This window comes from Chelonoidis abingdonii, chromosome 2 (assembly GCF_003597395.2).
Source record: "Chelonoidis abingdonii isolate Lonesome George chromosome 2, CheloAbing_2.0, whole genome shotgun sequence".
NCBI classification, from domain to species: domain Eukaryota; kingdom Metazoa; phylum Chordata; order Testudines; family Testudinidae; genus Chelonoidis; species Chelonoidis abingdonii.
Genome location: NC_133770.1, coordinates 58,755,044 through 58,776,083, shown reverse-complemented (window position 1 = coordinate 58,776,083; position 21,040 = coordinate 58,755,044). Strand labels below are relative to the sequence as shown.

The window sequence follows — 21,040 nt, the reverse complement described above, 5'->3', positions numbered from 1 at the left end:
CTAAATACTCATTCATTTTGAATGATGTATTTACTTGGTTTGAGTAAATTATTTCTTCTTTACTAAAAAATAGTCTGTTGATTAGGAAGCAGTGTAAATTTCGTCCCCAAATTCCATAACTCCTTTTCTTAAACTTTGTGACATTTTGAACGCTTGCAATGAAATCAAAATCCAACAGAAATATTTTTTTCTGTTTGATTGCAGCCAATAACTACATTGCAAAAGTTGTGGCTGACTTGTAATTGGGGACCCTGCTGTGGTCCCACAGGCTTCTCTGTTTATTCAAATACTGTAGTATATAAATACTCATTTATTTTATCTAGCTATGCATACATATAATTTTTGGAGTGGAAAGAAGATGCTAGCAGTAATGCTAAGCTGTAAAAGGCACATTCCTGTCTCACTGCAACTTGCAATGCACACATTTAATATATGATGCTTGGTTTAGTGAAATAATCTACTGACTTTTTCTGTTGATCTTGATAGATTAACACTTAGGAAACTGATGCTCAGCTGCCAGAGTCCACTTTATGAGGTGATACCGTGAAACAAATTTGAAATGTAAATTGAGGAACCATGCTAGGGAGTAACTACAGTGTTAGAACTGTGAAAAGGAAGTCATAGTAGTTAAATAATAAACACATTTACACTATGGACTGATGTTTTCAATGTTTCCTGTTACCACAATATATTATGTTATATTACAATATATTTGGATGCAGATTACTTTGGTTTATTGTAAGTTTAAAAGACAGCCCACAGTAACAGCCTGCAAATATGGGAATGCATTTTGCTATGTGAAATGGCTTGAATGTGGCACTTTCCCCATCTACTGTGACATACTGCACGTAACTTACACATACTGCACCTGTACCTGCCAACAAAGTCACATGATTCACTCTTCACCATTTCAGAAAGTAGAGCGCTTTGAGAGGGGGAGACAAGCGATGCAGTATATTTTCTTCCTTTCAGCATATCTACATAGCATAAGTGGGTCAGCATAGGTTTGACTTGTAAATAATGGTGATCTACAGGCCCTTCTTCTGTCAAGTGTAAGACCTGCATCAAAGGATACATATGCCACTACAAATTATTCTTCCCAATTGACAGAGTTGCTGAGAAGAATTAAAAAGTGGTCCAAGAAACAGAAACTGTGATTTAGGCAGTTTGCACCTATTTTTACCCTGCTTTTTCATTGTATATGAGCAAGGGCTTTATATATGTGAACTGCATATCATTGTAATCCAGCTGCTAAAAGCTTAGTTACTTTTGAGTCTATATAAAGACTGCCTCTGTTCTTTTTCTTGCTTTTATGTTTTTACATTAGAAATATATCTATACTCCCTTCTCTTTGCTGGAACCTAACAGTCACACAGGTTTAAAGTTAAACTGCATTTAATTCTCCCTTTGCAAACTGAGATTAGGGAGAACAGAAGGATAATTCTTGGATGACTGAGTCCCAGTCCTGCAAAGATTTACACACACAGTGTAGGAGACTATTCGCATGAGTGAGATTATGCATATGTATAAACCTTCACAGGATGCCATCTGAATTTGAGTATTTTCTCCTTCCCCAGTGATGGGGAGCAAAATCTGCAGTTTAGTTTACAAGCTTGGGTGACACCTTTATTTAGGTCCTCTCTATCTCATGTCAGGTCCATCAAACAGAGGCAAGTGAGGACTAGAGCTAGTCAGAATTTTTCAAGTGAAAAGTGGTTTCATGGAAACTGTTAACCTCTTCAAAAAATGTTTTTTTCCACAATATTTTCCCTTTGTCTATTGAAAACTATGTGTTGGTAAAAAAACAATGTTGATAATAATTTTGATATAGAAGTCACACTTTTTTTAAAAGAAAAATGCCTTCATTTTGAGCCCTCTTAGTTGCAATTAAAAAAAAAAATCAACTAGCTCTCATGTGTTCACCCTCATATGGTATTCCTGACATTTCAAATCCATAAACAGGGTGGAACTTATTTTTTTCTCTTTTGCGGAAGCAAAAGTTTATACATCTTTATACATCAGAAAGGAGAAGTAAACACACAAATATATTGACTCTTGATTCTCAGTGTGCTAACAATTCTATTCTTCTTCGAGTGCTTGCTCATGTCCATTCCATGCTGCATGCACAGTTCTCAGAGATTTTTCCTTCGGTGGTCTCTGTTGGGCCATTTCTAGTGCTCACTGGAGTCACACACATATGTGCCGGTATAAAGAGCATCGCCAGCCCCACACCCTCTCAGTTCCTTCTTATCACCTGTGGCAGTTGCTGGAACAACACCTCTTGCTGTAGCAAGTTTTCTTTCCCAGTGCTTTGGACTTTCTCTGTTCATATTTGTATAGTTATGGTAGTTAGTGTATAAAGTTCTTAGTTAGAGTTACTATATATTGTAGTGTTGCTGTCCCTGTCGTCAAAGGACTTTTTGCCCCAGGGGCTGGGCATGCCCCTTTCCCCAGACTTCAACCATGTGCTTTGTGTGGCAAACTGATGCCAGTTAGTGACCTGCACACTAGCTGTCTAAAGTGTCTGGACGAGCCTGCATTAAAGAAAAGTGCCAGATCTGCAGGGACTTCAAACCCTGCATGAGAAAGGATAGAAATATTCGGCTGAAGGCCATCTTTTTTTATGGCAGCGGCCTGATTCTGAGCTTGTTTGACCTGATTTCCAAGGTCATGATCCACCCATTAATGACTGCTCAGGTCTGTGTCAAACTGTTGGGTCATGTGGCAATATGTACCTACGTGGTTTAGTATGCAAGGCTACGCCTCAGACTCCTATAGATGTGGCTGGCATAAGTCAACTCCCCAAGCAGACTCAATACTTATAATCCTGCCTCCAGTCCTTGCTTCGCTGACCTGGTGGAGAGACCCAGGATCTGTAATGGAGAGGGTAATGTTTTCTGCCCCTCAACCATTAATAACCCTAGTCTTGGATGTGTCAGACCACCTCAGAAATCTCAGGGCCTGTGGTCCCAGGAAGAACTCTCCCTGTGTATAAACATCAGGGAACTGAGGGCAACACACTTGGCTTGGTAGATGTTCCTTCCCCAGATTGCAGGCAAAGCGGTGCAGGTCTTGATGGACAGTGCTGCATCAATGTTTTACATCAACAAGCAGGAAAAGGCTCGATCTTCAGCCCTGTGCTAGGAGGCCCTCTGGCTGTGGGACTTTTGCATGGAACATGCCGTTCACCTCAAGATGTCATGTTTCCTGGGAGCCTGAAACACACTGGCGGATTGCCTAAGTAAATACTTTTCCTGTCACCATGGGTGGTCCCTTCACCTGGAGGTCTTCAGTGTCATCTTCCAGAAGTGGGGGCCTCCCCAGGTGGACCTGTTCACCACCACACAGAACAGGAAATGCTATCAGTTCTGTTCATTGCTCAGGCACAGTGTGGGTTCCCTCTCCAATGCCTTCCTGGTCTTAAGGACAGACCACCTGCTGTACATCTATCCCACCTATCCCCTTGGTTTACAAGATCCTCCTAAAATCAAATGGAAGAGGGCGAGGGTTATCCTGATAGCACTAGCGTGGCAACACCAGCATTGGTTTGGTGTTTTTCTGGACCTCTCGGTGGCAGCTCCACTTGCGCTTCTGCTCCAACTGGACGTGAATTAATAAGACCACGGCTGGTTGCTTCACGGAAACCTCACCTCCCTGCACTTGACTGCATGGTTGCTGCATGGCTGACCCCTGAAAAGCAGGACATTTTTCTGTCTCACAAGACCACTGAAGAACATCAGCATCATATATTGGATATTAGGTGGGCCAAGGCCTTTTAGATTGAGAGAATTAAGCCCTTCTGCAGCTCCACGCAACTCTTTTTAGCAGTAGCAGAAAGGATGAGAGGGCTACCTGTGTCATCTGAAAAAATCTTGTTCTGGATAACCGCCTGTATCCGAGCTTGCTAAAAGCAGGTGAAGGTTTCGCCTCTGGCCATCATGACCGCTCATTCCACAAGAGTCCACGCTTCATCAGCAGTGTTCCTCATGCAGGTACAATCCATGACATCCACAGAGCTGCAAAATGGTCGTCGTTTCATACCTTCGCTTCTCACTGTGCCATCGCTCAACAGGCCTGTGACCATACCAGCTTTGGGAAAACAGCGTTGCAATCAGCATATGCATGAGCTCTGAGCCCACCTCCAGTGGTACTGCTTGTGAGTCACCTAGCATGGAATGAACATGAGCAAGCACTTGAAGAAGAAAAAATGGTTACTAACCTTCTTCATTTTTTTTAAGCAATATTGTTTTCAACTGCCAGTACTCTCTGGGGAACCCTTGCAAAGCTGAAATAACATTATGAATAGGAAAAAGAGCAGACTGGGCTTTCATATTTATTTAGAAAAAATAGCTGTTTGCTTTTGGGTACCAGTATGAAGGGTTCAAATAATTTCAGGGGACAAACAGTAATGAAAAGTTAAAAAAAAATATTTTGAAGACTAATCTTATGATAAGAATTATTTTTGGAAAAATCTGATTCTTGTAGCTTCCAAGATGCAAAAATAAGAACATTTAGGGAGCGGGCTGGAGAATCTGGCATGGGTTTTTTTAGATATAAAGTTCGAAATATCAAACTACTTTAAAAGGAGACACTAATTTATAATTGAGAGTGAAAGTTCGGGCTGCTCTAGTGTCATGTTTAGAACCCAATATCCCTTCAGAGAGTTACCCTAAATGAGTGATTTGTCTCTTTGTTGTTTTAACAGACATTATCACAGGTAACTCTTCTCCTGAGGATTGGCTACATTATCCTGACATTGACCTCCATTGGATTCCTTATGGAGCAAAGGCAAGACATGAAACATTTTCTTTCTCTTCTTGTTTCCTGGCTGTGGAAAAAAAAAAAAAGTCCATTGGCTACCACAATCACTTAAAGAATGGCAACCATTAAAGTGTCAAATGACTAGAATGTTAATCAAATGCGTGGACTTCCTACTTGCACGTTGCACTGTATGGACCAAATTGTGATGCGCGTATAAATAGTACCCAACACCATGAGTTGGACTGTCGGGCTACTCAACATGAGTAAAGAAATAAAGGAAAACAACTTTAGAGAGAAATGGTATCAGCCTGCCTGAAGATGATGCAGAAGAAATTATTTATATTTCATTAATGGTTATGTCTTCATTTAACATTCCAATGACAGTCCTGCTCTGTTTGACATTCATTATTCAGACAGAGGTAAATACCTTTGATCTTTACATGCTAAATTGTTCATTTCAGCATAGGGAAAGAATTTGGCAATGTATAGGAGAAGTTTAGAATTTATGCAGCTAAAAATATGGATGGGTGTAAATAAAGGAAAATTAGAATTGTGTAAAGAGAGGCTCAAATTATTCATTAGAAATTTTTCATAATTTTGCCTTGCCCTATTCTTACCCTCACCTCTTGTATAATAAATAATTTACTCCACCAATAGGTTACAGCTTTATTCAGAGTTTCCCCAAGCAAAAACTTCATTAAAATAGAACTAAGATTGAGAGTACATATCTATATCTATATATATCAGTAATTTAAGGTAGAACACATTACCCAGATTTCAAAATGATTCCCAAATCAAGCTTACTGGTCCAGGGAAAATTCAGAGCTAAGGTTTTAAATTATAAACTTTAAATCAGCTTTGTAGTGAAAACTCAGTTGCAACTGCATATTACCACAAGATATCATCAGTTCCTTGTTCTATATTCCTATTTGTCACTGAAGTACTCAACAGATTACATGCAAAGGAGAAAAGACTGAACATTAATTTTAATTCTTATTCTAGGCCCAAAGCAGCTAATTTGGAAGCTGTCCGCTGCTCAGTCTTTCTAGCTCTACACAAACTTAGTTACCTGAAAATATACATTGCTTCCTTGGCATTTACTTATGAGGTAAGATATTTATTTTTAAGAATACTGCATGCAATTTGCAGACCCTAGGGACTCTAGATTCCCCCAGCCTTTTCAGAAAATGAGTCATTTTGCTAATTTAAGATTATGGGTTGCCTTTAGAGGTATATATTTCTGATACATATTTTTGACTGTACAATTGATCAGAATTTGGGAATTTTTTTCTTATCCTTTGATCATATTTCTCTCACGTTTTGAGGCTTTACGCTAGGAGAAATTGTTAATTGTGGGTGGTACCTAATGTGTCAAATCAAAAAAAGTTAGAGACAACGATGTGTGTTATCCTGCTAAGCAAAAATAATATATTGCTGGCCATAAACTTTGAAAGAAATACCCTCACGTGCTGCCCAACCTCCAGATTTAATTTATTCCCGAATCTTAATTATTCTGCAGGACTTAACAGCCCAAAGAGGCATGCTCAGTTATCATTGTGTTGAGATTGACTTTGTGATTGATTTCACACCCTCATCATGACATGTTTGTGTTTACTGTGTATCACTTTTGGTTTCTCTGCACTTGAGTTTCCCAAAATATAGGTGCGTATTTTACATTAAAATGATACTTTTCATATGACTCCAAACTGTACCACATTCTTAAGGAATCTATGGTTAGTTTCCAGATGAGGATTAGGGTTGTGCAAGTTTGGTTTTATGAATGGTTCACTGCACTATTGAGAGATTGGTTAACAAATAAAGTTTACTTTTGGGTTTGGCCGGATGTTGATTGAAGGTCCAATGCAATCATTTGACTGTATGATAGCTTTATGAAGTGCCAAGCGAACATGAAGCAAGCTATTTAGCATAAGTGAGTTATTTAAGAAGAATGCATTAAACATAATAACTTAGTGTTTTTAATATAGTGGGGGTTTTAAGAATAACAGTTTCAAATGTCTTTCCCTGAGCAAAAGACTAGGACATATATGTATCTTTTGGTTTAGAAACAGAAAGATCAAAGGCCAGATCCTGAAGTGGTCTAAACTGGCATACCTATCAGCTTCAGTGGAGTTACACCAATTTACCTCAATTAAAGATCTGACTCGACCCCCAAGACATTGTTAATTGGGTGTTTCTGAAAATGGTACCAATTCTATTGCCTTTTCCCTGACAGCAGGCAATATCACCATGGATAAATATATTATTCTAGTGTCCCCCCCCCCCCTCCCCAGGACAGGAAACAATAATTGTTAGACAAAATGTAAAGCTGGTTAGCAAAGCGCCACTATTTACTAATTATTTTGAACTTTTTGGTAATTGTTATATTAGTGTCGTAGCCTTGATTTTAAAATCAACAAGTGTCTTATTTTCTTGTAATCAGTGTATGTCAGAGTTAAAGCCCACATTTTATGGATTTCGTGATAGCTTTTGTTTTAAGTATGAAGGGCCTAGCATTTGGAAAAAAAAATTAGTGTACATTGAGTAAACTAGTGTAATAGATATATTTTTAAACATAGAATTAATTGTCCTGTGTTTATTTTGCTTCCCAAAGTGTGATAGGGCACTCTTAGCAGCTATAAATAGAGCTTTCTGGAAGCCAGGACTCTGGTCACTTAGAGCACTCAGGGTAAGAGTAGGAGGGAGTTAGGTAGTGAACTGGCTTGGAAAATTAGAAAGGATCACTGGCACATGTGGAGAAGGGGATGAGGTAATTAGTTTACCAGCTAGACAACTGGGAGAAGAAGGCAAGTTGGTAAAAGGCTGAGCCAGGCAGCAGAAGGGGACTCCTGCTAGCTGTTGCTGCTATAGTAGTGTTGTACCTGGAGCTCAAAGGTGAAACAATCATAAAAATACTTGGTGAAGGTTGTCTGGTGGACTGTGTATGCTGTTTAGTCACCAGGGGGACATACCAGCCTGGATAGAAAGCTGACTAGATCATCAGGCTCAATGACAAGTGATCAATGGCTCCATTCTAGTTGGCAGCTGCTATCAGGAGGAGTGCCCCAAGAGTTGGTCCTGAGGCTGGGTTTTTTCAATATCTTCAGTAATGATCTGGCATGGATTGCACACTCAGCAAGTTTGCACATGACACTAAACTAGGGGGAGTGCTAGATAAGCTGGAGCATAGGGATAGGATACAGGACCTAGACAAATTGGACGATTGGGCCAAAAGAAACCTGATGAGGTTCAACAAGGACAAGTGCAGAGTCCTGCACTTAGGATGGAAGAATCCCATGCACTGCTACAGACTAAGGACCGAATGGCTAGGCAGCAGTTCTGCAGAAAAGGACCTATGGGTTACTGTGGACGAGAAACTGGATATGAGTCAACAGTGTGCCCTTGTTGCCAAGAAGGCTAACGGCATTTTGGGCTGTACAAGTAGGAGCATTGCCAGCAGATGGAAGGACATGATCATTCCCCTCTACTTGGCATTGGTGAGGCCTCATCTGGAGTACTGTGTCCAGTTTTGGGCCCCACACTACAAGAAGGATGTGGAAAAATTGGAAAGAGTCCAGTGGAGGGCAACAAAAATGATTAGGGGGCTGAGAGAACTGGGATTGTTTAGTCTGCAGAAGACAAGAATGATGGGGAATTTGATAGCTGCTTTCAACTACCTGAAAGGGGGTTCCAAAGAGGATGAATCTAGACTGTTCTCAGTGGTAGCAGATGACACAAGGAATAATGGTCTCTGTCATAAACAGATAGCTACGGGTTAATGTTTCTTTCACCTGTAAAGGGTTAACAAAGGGAACCAAACACCTGACCAGAGGACCAATCAGGAAACAAGATTTTTAAAAAGCTCACGGAGGTAATGTTTGGGTGTGTGTCGCTTTGTGTCTCCTGTCTGTCTCTTGGCTATGAGAGGGATCTTTCTATCTTCAGGCTTCTAATCTTCAGTTTCCAAGTTGTGAGTACAAAGGTAGAAAAACAATAGGCTTTTATTGTTTTTTTGTATTTACATGTGTGTAGTTGCTGGAATGTTTAAATTGTATTTCTTTTTGAATAAGGCTGTTTATTCATATTTTTCTTTTAAGCAATTGACCCTGTATATTGTTATCTTGATACAGAGAGCATTTTTATGTCTTTTCTTTCTTTTTATATAAAGCTTTTCTTTTTAAAACCTGTTGGATTTTCTTTTCTAAGTGAGGCTCTAGGGGATAGAAATCCCTGTGCCAGGATTACGGTCTCTCTCAGGGAAAGACTGGGAGGGGGAAAAAGAAGGAGGGGGGAAGGTAAATTGCCCTCTCTGTTTTGTAATTCAAGGAGTTTAAGTACAGTAATCTTCCAGGATAACCCACGGAGGGGAAGCCTGGGGAGGAAGTAAAGAGAAGACAAGGGGAGGGGGGTTATTTCCCTTTGTGGTAAGACTCAGGGCATCTGAGTCTTGGGGTCCCCCAGGGAAGGTTTTGGGGAGACCAGAGTGAGCCAAACACTGGAATTTTTGGCTGGTGGCAGCGCTATCAGATCCAAGCTGGTAATTAAGCTTGGAGGTTTCATGCAGGCACCCCATTTTGGACTCTAAGGTTCTCAAGTTGCAGTGGGGGTGGTTTAGGTTGAATATTAGGAAAAACTTTTTCACGGGGAGGGTGGTAAAGCACTGGAATGGGTTGCCTAGGGAAGTGGTGGAATCCCCTTCCTTAGAGGTTTTTAAGGTCAGGCTTGACAAAACTCTGGCTGGGATGACTTAGTTGCTGATTAGGTCCTGCTTTGAACAGGGGGTTGGACTAGATGACCTCCTGAGGTCCCTTCCAACCCTGATATTCTATGATTCTGTAACCCACTTACAAATGTCAGGTCAGCTTGCTCCAGTCCTGTGCCTACCAGATGTCTCCACCTTCTAGTGCCCAAATAGTAACATCAGACTCTCTCCCTGCAGCCCCCTGTGCTATAAACTTCCTTGCTTTATGCTAACCAGCTTGTTCCTGCTCAGCTGGGCTTCATGATGAGTTAAGCCTGTCTCTCCCTCCAGGTGCAGTTAGGTAACAAAATTGGCCTCTTAAGCACACATTAACCCATTCAGGGCCTGAGTGGGGTAGACGTCCTGTCACACAAGGGTTATCATCTGATTTGAAAGACACATGCAACTCAATAGGAGTTATATGAATACAGCCTTGACTTATGTGAATATTTCACTTATCATTCTCGCAGACGAGTGTGTGTGTGTGTGTGTGTCTGTGTAAAAATATAAGATAGATAAGGTTCAGGGAAAAGAACAAAATATTCATAGTCTTTGTTTCAGGACATTGTCCTGATTAGTTCTGGAGTAATCGTATGGTTTCCTACTTCACTGTATAAAAATATGCAATAAATAAAATGCAATTATTTTCTCTTAATAATTTTTTTTAAATCCATTTTGTTTCTTATTCTTTTCTTAATCTGTTTTCTTCATTAAAGTATTGACCTCCTGACTGCTTCTGTCACTTTTTCCCCTCCTTTCTTTCTTCCCTCTTTTCTTTTTGGTTATTTCTTTCTTCAGTTTTTTTCTCTCTTTTCCTCATATTGGCCTTCCCATTTGATTGCTTCCCTGGCCCATCTTCTTTTTGTCTCCCTTCTTATTTTGCATTGGCTGGCTAGTCATCATTGGTAGTTTTCTTTGAAAATATCACAAGAGCAAGTGTCATGCAAGTAATTTGCCAGCGGACAGACCAGAATATGAAACAGCAGATGAAGTTTCTTAAAGTTAATATAGGGGTTGTAAATTGCAAAGCTGATAGCACTGAACACATCAAGTCCTCCATTTACTACAGAACAAGTACACTATGGGTATGTCTACACTGCAGTTAAACACTTGAGGCTGGCCTCTGTCAACTGACTCAGGCTCCTGGGGCTTGGCTACAAGTCTGTAAAATTGCAGAGTAGATATTAGGCTCAGGTGGAAGCCTGGGATCTGGAGCCCTCCCCCATTGTGGGGTCCCAGAGCTTGAGCTCCAGCCCAAGCCTGAGCATCTATACTACAGTTTTCTAGTCCTTCAGCCCAAGCACCACAAGCCCGAGTCAGCTGACATGGGCCAGCCATGGGTGTTTTATTTCAGTATAGACACCCAAAGATATGGCACGGTTCCTCGTGTTGCCCTTCAGGAGTGCCATGATCTAGAAGATTTACCTTCATGGGTAAGAAGATGTTTTATTCTGCCTTCACAGTCAGTGTCTGGACTCCCTGCTGGGACTGTTAACAAAGAGTGGTAATTTGTGATAATGGGTTTTATGATGCAGACAATCACCCAAAAAGAAGGACTGAGATCACCAACTCATGCAAAAAAGCTGTCAAAAAAGATTTCAGATGGTAATAGTTTCTGGTTGTTACTAATCTGGGTGAATTTGAAACCGGTGACTCAAAGGTGAAAAATTTAGCAACTTTTCCCAGAATTCCTCAGATCCTGAGGTTAGAGCTAAGGGAGATCAATCAAAACTACTCACTTAACCTGGTTATACATGTACAATGATATATTGTGACACACGCAAACATTAATCTGTCTAGTATGTGAAATGATTATCCTTACTTCTGCCACCTTTGTCCTTGCAATTTTTCATCTGCTCATCCACACATCCCTTTTTCCCTTGCTCTCTCGCACACAGACACCAATCTTATTCACCATTCAAGACAGACATTAGTTCAATCATTTTCATTCACTCTTTTTAATCTGAAGTACACATACACACACACTCTCATTCTCTACTTTCCCACATCTAATATAACCATTGCAAAATGTATTTGTGTACCAGTTATAGATTTTTGTGGTGGTAGTTTAAATTTCTCTTACTCCAACTTCTGTTAACTCACTTTGTCGATATATATATGTTGTCTTTTTGGACACTGATTTAGGAAAATAAAGAAAACTACTGTAAATTGCAATATCTATGATGACAATATTCTGTGCACCTAGAATATAGTGGCTAATTCTATCCCAGAGTTCATAGGTCTATGGTGCTCACTGGACCACTTCTGTGGCAGATTCTGTTTGCCATGCACTATCCTGAATCATTTGAAATGTGCTTGGGTAAATATAAACCTTATTCATATTTATTCTCTTGTAGACAAATATGCATTACACAAAAACTATGAGTTTCTGCCTGAAATGTGTCAGATTCGTGAGATTTTAGAGTGGTCAAGAGGTGGATCACAGACTGGAACAAGTATCAATTCCTCATTGCCAGATTGTTCTCTTCTGCTCTATCATTACAACTTGATGTTTGTTCTTTATATATGCCTACAAGACACAATCAGCTAAACACACATCCCCACACCCAGGCTCACCTTATGCCCTTGTTAGAGACTGATTGTGTCTTGTAGGCATATACCTGTTCTGGGGTGGTGCAGAACCATTCTGCCTCAGAGACAGAATACATGGTCACTTACTGGCAGGCACTTTGCCTTCTGGCATTCTCAAGTGTGCAGTAGGTGAACGCATCTTCTGGGTGATTGTAAGCCCGTCGGTTCGGGCCTCGTCCCCCTCAGGTGCGGCGGGGAGCCAGGGTGCCTCCTTCTAGGCAGCGGGGCGGGTTCCGCGGTCCTGTATATAAGGGTTATGCAATGAGGTCTAAGGGCCCTGGCCTTAGGCAAGGGCGGGGCACCAAACAGTTCCGGCTCTGGCCTGTTGGGGCAGGCAGGCAGTAGCAAAGTCTAGGGGCCCTAAGCCTCAGGCAGGGCGGTGGGCCCAAACAAAGTATAGCACAGCTCAGGGGTTCGGGTGAGAGGGGGATTCTGCCAGCGCCGGTTACGGGAGGAGAGTAGGGAAACCGGCAGCACTCTCTCTGTCGTTCCAGCCGGGCCCTAGTAAGCGGCGGTCGCCGCTAAGGCGGTCGTAGGGGAATCCGACCGAACAACTGACGAGTGATCAGTAGGGCTCCCAAGCGAACACATGACAGAGGTGATCAGTAGGGCTCCAACCGAAACCACTGACAGATGGTGCGTGGTCAGTGGGGATCCTGGCCGATACACACGCCATAGGCTCGGGGCCCTCTGCGGCCTGACTGTCGTCAGCCGCCCGGGCTACTTCCAAGTACCCTCCTCTGGTACCTGTCCTCCGTCGGCGCAGTCGGCTGGGTCCCAGGACAGGGTTCCTCCGGACAACTGGGGTGAGCAGTAGGTCTGGGGACCTCTCCCAAGCCAGCCGGGGCCGCAGAGGGTAGGTTCAGGCTTGAGGGTCTCAAGTGATAACGGCCGGGAAGGTCCGGCAGGCGCTTTTTTTTTTTCCTCTGAGATACTTGTCCTGGGTAGGTCAGCAGCGCCTCTGGATATGGCCCGAGGTGGTCAGCAGCGTCCTCGGGATAGTGAGCACAAGGTAAGCTAGGCAAGCGGGAGCTCAGGCCTCCAGTCTGTATCTTCGTGTCTGGGCTAACTGAGCTCTGGCCTGGTTTTATACTTCCTGCCGCCCTTGACTTCCGGGGGGTGGGAACAGCAGTCTGCTGCCGCCACGGAGTGCTGCTCTGGCTCTTCCTCAGGTGCGCGGGGGCCTCTTAAAGTGATCAACCAGTCTTCTGCAGTGATGGGGAGAAGCATCATAGAATCACAGGATGGTAGGGACCTTGAGAGGTCATCTAGTCCAGTCCCTGCACTCATGGCAGGATAAGGTTATATATACATTCCTGACAAGATGTTATCTATCTTCTCCATAAAATCTTCCAGATTGAGGATTCCACAGTCTCCCTAGGATTTATTACGTGCTTAACCACCCTGACAGTTAGAAAGTTTTTCCTAATGTCCAGCCTGAACCTCCCTTGCTGCAATGTAAGCCCATTGCTTCTTGTCCAATCCTCAGAGGTTAAGAAAAACAGTTTTTCTCCCTCTTCCTTGTAACAACCTTTTACATATTTGAAAACTGTTATCATGTCCCCTTTCAGTCTTCTCTTTTCCAGACTAAACAAATCTATTTTTTTCAATCTTCCCTCATAGGTCATGTTTTCTAGACCTTTAATCATTTTTGTTGTTCTTCTGACGACTCTCTTCAGTTTGTCCACATCCTTCCTGAACTGTGATGCCCAGAACTGGACACACTAGTCCAGTTCAGGCCTACTTAGGGCAGAGTAGAGCAGAAGAATTACTTCTCATGTCTTGCTTACAGCACTCCTACTAATAAATCTCAGAATGATGTTCGTTTTTTTTTTTTTGCAACAGAAACATGTCCCCTCCTTTCCATCACTCTCCACTGCCTTCGGGAAGCAGTGTGTATCTGGTGGAGCAAGAAGGAAGCATCCCTTGTTCTTCCCAGAGAGTAAGAGCTACAGTGCTGGCAGGCCCTTATACGCACTGAGTAAGAGAGGTTTCTTTATGAATGTCATCGCCCTACTTGCATAAGAGCAAAACAGAATCGGACCCTAGTATTTTCTAAATTAATATTCTATATTCATTTGGGCTGAATGAAACACTATGGAGGCTATGGCTTTTTTCTCAAGGTGATTTTAAATCAACATTGTTGACTTGAACCTGTGCGTTAATTCTAGTGTAACTGAAAGGTTAAATAAAGTATAGATTTGCTTTGATCCATGCAATTAAATAAAACAGGAAGATTATCTGATGAAAATTGTTGAACAATTGAAGATAAATTCTCAGAAAAATGTATCTTCTCCATATTAGGAGCAGGGCATTTTGGTTAGTAAAATTAGGTGCACTGAGTTCTAAGGTAGTGATTTTAAATAAACTATTATAAATGTAAATGAATGATGTTTGGTATTGGCACTGCTCCCAGGGTATTTCAAGGAGTTATTGCAGTAATATTTCTATGATTAGACAATGTTGAAGTTATAATGGACGCTAATTTAATTTGGGTTAGGGACTTTAAAGAACATATTGAAAAACTTCGGCAAGTTTTTCTGAGAGCAAGATACACCTAATAGAAATTAAAGTCAAAATTTGGTCCAACTGAAGCTGTCTATATTAGACTTGAGCTGAGTAAAGAGGTCTTAAATGATTTACATTAAATTAAAGTAATACTGAAATGGTCACTCCACATTTTAAGGTAGCCTGACTTGTTTTATTGGGATCATTTGAGCCATTGATGCAAAACTTGCCCGTTAATAGCTGTGTAAAACCTCTAACCATGGCCCGTGTGAATGGAATGTTTTCAGAATGCTGAACATACTGACTGATGTAAGTGCTCATATAATTAATGATGACCTCTGTGCTTCCCTACAAACAACCTGACTATGGAGGGCTTTATTAGCTCTTATAGATACAGAATATTGGTAACAAAACATTAAGATAGGAGGCCAGGCTTTTAAATTTTAAGAATCTCTGGCTATGTCTACACTGTGAATTGCACACCACACCAGAGAGTTGAGCTTTAACTGCTCAGTGTGGTTGCTGCTGGCACAAGCTAAAAGGTGCCTAATTCACATCCTGGGTCAATTTCTGTTGGTGAAAGAGACTTGCTTTTGAGCTCCACAGAGATCTTCTTCCTTGTCTCTTTTACCAACAGAAGTTGAGCCAATAAAAGATATCACCTCACCCACCTTGTCTGTCTTATATCTTGGGGCCAACACGGCTACAACAACATTGCAAATAACACTCTTAAAATAAAGTATTTCTCTTTTCTTTTCAATTTGACTCTGGCATGGGTTTTGTAAGGATTAAAGAAAAATAAGAGTTTTGGAAGGTATGTAAAACCTCATGTTTCAGGGCATAAGCCAGCTTCTAACTAATGAAGGCTAGAGAGAAACTTCCTTGTGGTCAGCTTATTCCACAACTAACCTCTGCAGCATCTTTCTGGCATCTTCTTTAGAAGCAGCTGGTGCTGAATGGTGTTGGAGACAGCATTCTGAACTAGATGGACCACTACTCTGATCTAGTATGCAATTCCTGTGTTTCTAACTAGCATGTTAACTAATTTGTCTGGATAAAAATATTGAGTGGATATATATTTAAAAGTACTGCTTTGCTCTGTACTCCTTACCTCATAGGAGTCCCTCTGAATGTGATGTATTACCATGCTGCTGACTTGCGACTTCTTTCATCATGCAGAGACTTGCTGTTACCTCACTTGTTTGTTAACGCAATTTACCAGCCTTAGACTTATGACCATTGACTTAAAACAAACCTTTACTCACAAGGAATTATTTCCACATCAACCTTAGTTTTCTGCTCTGTGGAATTTTTGCTCTGCCCCTCATTATGATCATCTGTGCCACATTTCAAAACGCAGTACATCTCATATTTGGCTTCCATTAGGTTGAATGTTCCATACCCCAGGCTGTGATTTATGACTTCAGCATTTATGTAGTCTCCATGCACTAACAAGGTAGGCTGGTGCATATGAAATATATTTTAAAAATGAAGGTGGAAGGAGGAGGGATGTGAGGAAACCCTACAGCCTCATGATAAAAAGCCTTGTCAACACATATGGAGCTAAACAAACACAAGTTGTAATCTTTATTTTATATGTTAGCTTTGCTCATAAAAGTCTGCCATAGTGTGTCGTGAGCATTCAGTGGACTGAACTTTTAATATTCTTGACAACTGCCCTAAGAGGAATAATGTCCCTTAGAAAAAGTCACAGTTAAACCTGGCAGTAGATTAAGTTAGTTTCCATTTAGGTGTGACAGCAGAGTCATTACTGGTTTTAGCCTGAGCCAATGTGTGAGTCGGCTTCACCACCGTCAACTAAAGACTATGATATATGGTTCCAGATGCTCTGGCCAATTGACCATAAAATTGCTCCGCGTTTCTGACAGAGCAGCCAAGCTGGAGCTTTTTAAAATCTCCACTCCCCAAGCTCAACACCCTCCCTCCTTCCCCGCTCTGTTTAAAAGCTCCTCATTATTCTTCCTCTGCCCCCTGATCTTAGCAAAAAGAAAAACTTCTGGAACCAATTAGAAATGTCTGCACTTGATGAGATTTGCACGTGAGTTTGGAATTGTGAGGCTTTGATAGTGTCAGCCAGCAGCTGCAGTTTCAGGTGGTAAAATCTTGGAAGGAATTTTCCAGGGTTTATTTACAATCATCAAATAAAATAAAAATCAAGACAAGTTGGAGACCATCTAATGTGCTATTAACATGAGGTTGAAATTGGATTATATATTTATTTCATCTGAAAAAAGTAAACCGGTGGTTTAATGTCAGGATCTTTTCAATTACCTTACAATCAAGATTGTGTCAAGTGGTTGTAATGAACTGCAAAATATGACCTGCCTGCCATAGTTTTTGCTGTAAAAGAAGCATCTGCTATTACTTTTGTCACTTTAATTGCTTGACAAGTTAAGGAGATAGTCAGGGCTAATAGAAATCAGAAACTTAGTGTAAAAATTGGAAAAAAAAGTAGATTCTTCCCTGTTGTCAAATATAATGGGGGGAAGGGGAAGGAAAGAGAAACATTTGAAGATATAAATGCTACCAACATACATTTAAAAATGTATTTCACTTTTAATTACTCTAATATATATGAAAACCATTATTAGTAAGGTTGATGGTACCTTTCTGGTTGTGAGCTGGATTTTGTGGCCCTTCTTTAGCCCAAGACAGTTAGTGGTTGACTGATGGCCTTATGTACAGTTAAGTTTACAAAGTCAACAACCATGGAAAAGGGGGTTATTGAAGTACAGTTATCCTCTTTAAAAGTGTCTCTGAAAAATGACATGGAGTTTCACCATTTGTTCTCTTGATAATTTATCTTTCAGATTTGCTTGGTTTATAAATCAAAGAATGATTGTTCCAATGGTTGGCCAGCTCTGAAAGTCAAGCAGTAGTTCCTTTCTCCCTCTTAAAACACACAAGTAATAAAGATTTGGCAGTCAGCACTTAGGCCTCAGTTGTACTACTGCCCCTACACAGGTGGAGCCTTGCACCTGTACAGATACACTAGCAAGACTGAAGCCTCGACGGACAATTTTGCTGTGGATGCACAAATCCGTTTTGTCCTTCCACAGCTGTATTGATTCTGAAGTCCTGGAGCTAGTAGATAAATGCCAGGACATGTTTTTAAGTTTTCTGTTTTTGTTTCTTTTTGTCCAATTTCCCAATATTTTTTTAAATAAAAACTTGACTACTGATGTTTTTCTGTTCTATGAAAACTATTTTAGGTAAAAAAAATTGCCAAATACAAAATAAATTGCAGGAAAAAATGGTTTTTTGTTTAAAAAAATTAACCAAAATGTTTGTTTTGGTTGAAAAGCTATTTTTAGTCATAAAAAAAATAACCTTCAAAAATTATTTTCAACCAGCTTTATTGTGCATTAGCAGTACTTCTTTGAGTCAGTAAAGGAAGCATTTGTTTCTCACACTGGGAGCAGATATGCTGAAATAAAAAGTTGCCTGTTTTATTTAGATATGTAAACACAAAAAGATTGCCTCTCTCAGGCTCTAGCTGCCTATGACAGGTAGTTTAAAAATACAGTCCAATTAAGACTAAAATAGCAATAGTAAAACAACAACCTTTCTGAAAGTGAGTCCACCATCAGAGAGCATGGGTGGGTTGGGGAGGGGTTGTTTGCAGGGACTATAGTCATCCCAAAATTTGCTTTGGCCACCCCGTAGCAGCTACTGCTGCTCTCCAGCCCCCCCATCTCTGCAGCAGCAGAGAAGTAAGCTTGGGTGGGAGGTCTGGGGTGCTCGAAAGCAGCCCCTGGCATGTGTCCCTGCCTGGTGTCCAGGGCAAGTGAAGGATCCAGGACTCCCCACAGCGGCCTAGACTGAGCCGCTCCAGCCTGGGCTCCTTCCCACCACCCTTCACAGTTGCTGCTTTCCGAGGAGTCTGCCATGCTGGGTCCCCCATCCCAGGCACCTTTCATCAGCTGCAAGCAGCCAGCACCCCGCAGTGCCCGGCTCTGGTTTCTGGTCTCTGACCTGGCCACAGAAGGAGGAAGGGCAATGGAGGACATGGGGCCTCATGGTGAGTGCAGGCACAACTGCCTCAATTTTCTGGCTGGCCCACCTCAGCCCCCACCAGGAAGAGTCTGGTGTCGCCCAAACTGAAATTTCCTGATCTCAGCTTCTCAAAACCATCATTTTCTCCAAGTGAAAACCTATACTTGAAACCCCACAAAGCATGAACTCACATCCCCAAAGGTCCTTTGTGTTATGCTCAAACAGCATGGTCTGTTTTGGGCTCGGCAGGAGTGCATTTCAAAATCAAGGCCCTCTCAGAGGGTGCCCTACCAAGAGCATCTTCTCTCATGTGCGAATGGAGCTCCATGTCACATGCTGTGGCAGACCTCACCAGAGTTCCAGAGTCATTTGGGGAGCAGGGCAGTCTCTCAAGTAGGCAGATCGCAGGCCATTGTGGACTCCATAGGTCAGAACCAACAGATAGTCAGTGAAGATTCAGGGGCATTGGTGTCATACTCACACTGAGACACTGCTTAATGATCATGCTATTGCCCTCTGCATCTTCTTCAGTTTTAGAGTTGATTTAAACTGCAATGCTACATAAAGAATTTTGCAGTACTCTAATCTGTAAGTGACAAAGGCATTAATGCGCATGAAATATATTTACCCCAAAAAGGGGTCACTGCTGCTATCTGATTGTCTTACTGCCAACCTGCCATCTTGCTCTGGATTGTGTCTCAGCTAGCTCACACTCATTCACACCCCAGTCACACCTGTAAATGAAGGGAGACACTTGACTGTAATTCCTGGGTTGGGCAAAATAGACCTGAGTGTCATCAGCATAGATATTTATTTAAATATTGAAAGTACTGTCCAAAGACCTCTTCACTACCTCTTCTAACAGCAGCATACACAAATTAAGAGGGAAGGATGATCTCAGGAGCAATCTTGTAGCACTCTACAAGAACTTTGAGGCAGAAAAGCAATTATCCTCTTTGTGACTTTCCAGGACAAAAATAACAAAGCCATTGCAAAGTAGCTCCATGTACTCCCACATAGGTTCTCAAGCAAGTTAACAGAATTTCCTGTTCAGCAGTATCAAAGGCAGCCTATAGAGCTATCAGTATCAGTCTAGACCCTTAGCTAGCACCTCGGTAAGATTATCAGTCAGTATAGTCTCCGTACCATAACCAGGTCTGAACCTGGCAAAGGGGTTCTGAGGCATCGAGATACGCTGAAAGTTGTCATACATTAACCTTGTACATAATTTTAGCCAAAAATGGAAGGTTGGAAGCAGTTGACCAGATTGTCAGCCATCAAGTCATAGTTTCTTTATCAAATATGCTACGTGTGCTTCCTTAAGAGTGCTTAGCACTCTGCCATCATTAAAAGAGACATTGAAAACCTCTATCATCAAAGGAGCCAACACTTCCCCACTGGCCTTTCCAAGTTCATCTGTAGAACAAAATTCTCCCAATATATCCAGAGCCCTCAGTGAAGAACACTGGGTTTAAACTCAAGCAGATTAGACTTTCCCCTGTCCTCTCAAGATCATGTTCTGCCATCATAGATGCAGCTAACTTGGTCTGAATTTTCTCCTCAAAACAAAAAGATGTTTCCTCACAATGGAATGTTTGAATCACCCCCCAGGAGAAGAAAGCCTGGATTAAGGTGACTGTTCTCCACATATAATAAAGCAAGATTTTGCTGATGCTGGACACCATGAATCATGACAGTTTTGAGATACTTTAGATGTCCTTTCCTTATGCTTAGATGAAGAAAACTTGAGTGTGAAAGGGGGAAATGCAAATTTAGGTTACTTCAGTGTATCCGGCTCTTGCAAAGATGTGTAAGGGGAGAGAGTGGGGCAAGAAGCCTCCTGCCACCCTGTGACCCAAGGATCTCTTAATGCCAACAGGCAAGAGTGTGCAGAGACCTTATAAGAATCTCATGATCTTAGTGTGTACATTCGAGTTCACAAAGAATGTCATGAGCATCAATATCATTGCAAATATATTTACAGATACTATTTAAGGAGTTTGTATGTACACCAAAAATATGTTCTTACAGGCTGTATCAAGGCATTAGTCAGCAGCAAAAGTGGAAAATAGATTTTCTGTCAGACAAAAGATGTTTAGCCATCTATCTATTTACATGTAAATTGAGAATTGTCTCATTCAGAGTGGGTCTCCCTGGCATCTATCTGAACTGAATGCCCATGAAGGATTGTAAGAAAGAAGCTAATAGGAAGAGAAGCAAAATGTGGGGAGAGGAACTTATCTTGAAGTACAAATCAAACATTTGCTTGAGTGTATTTGGGGGGGATAAAGAGGATGCCCAGGAACCCTCCATGGAGGAATAAAAAGGACAGTGTTTTGGCTTCATGAAAAAGGGACCTCAACCAGGCATGGTTAAAAAAGTTGGAGAGAACCTTGGGTGAGATAAACTTCTTTGGACAAGAGA

General features: G+C 41.4%; 1 protein-coding gene across 1 annotated transcript in view; it reads left to right on the top strand.

The window, feature by feature from the left end:
* AGMO (alkylglycerol monooxygenase) overlaps nucleotides 1-21,040 on the top strand; it is a 302,821-nt gene that overhangs the window by 155,959 nt on the left and 125,822 nt on the right. The window contains exons 11-12 of the mRNA XM_032784099.2: nucleotides 4,706-4,788; nucleotides 5,764-5,869. Coding sequence (XP_032639990.1) covers nucleotides 4,706-4,788; nucleotides 5,764-5,869 — 189 coding nt within the window. The remainder of the gene's footprint in view (nucleotides 1-4,705; nucleotides 4,789-5,763; nucleotides 5,870-21,040) is intronic.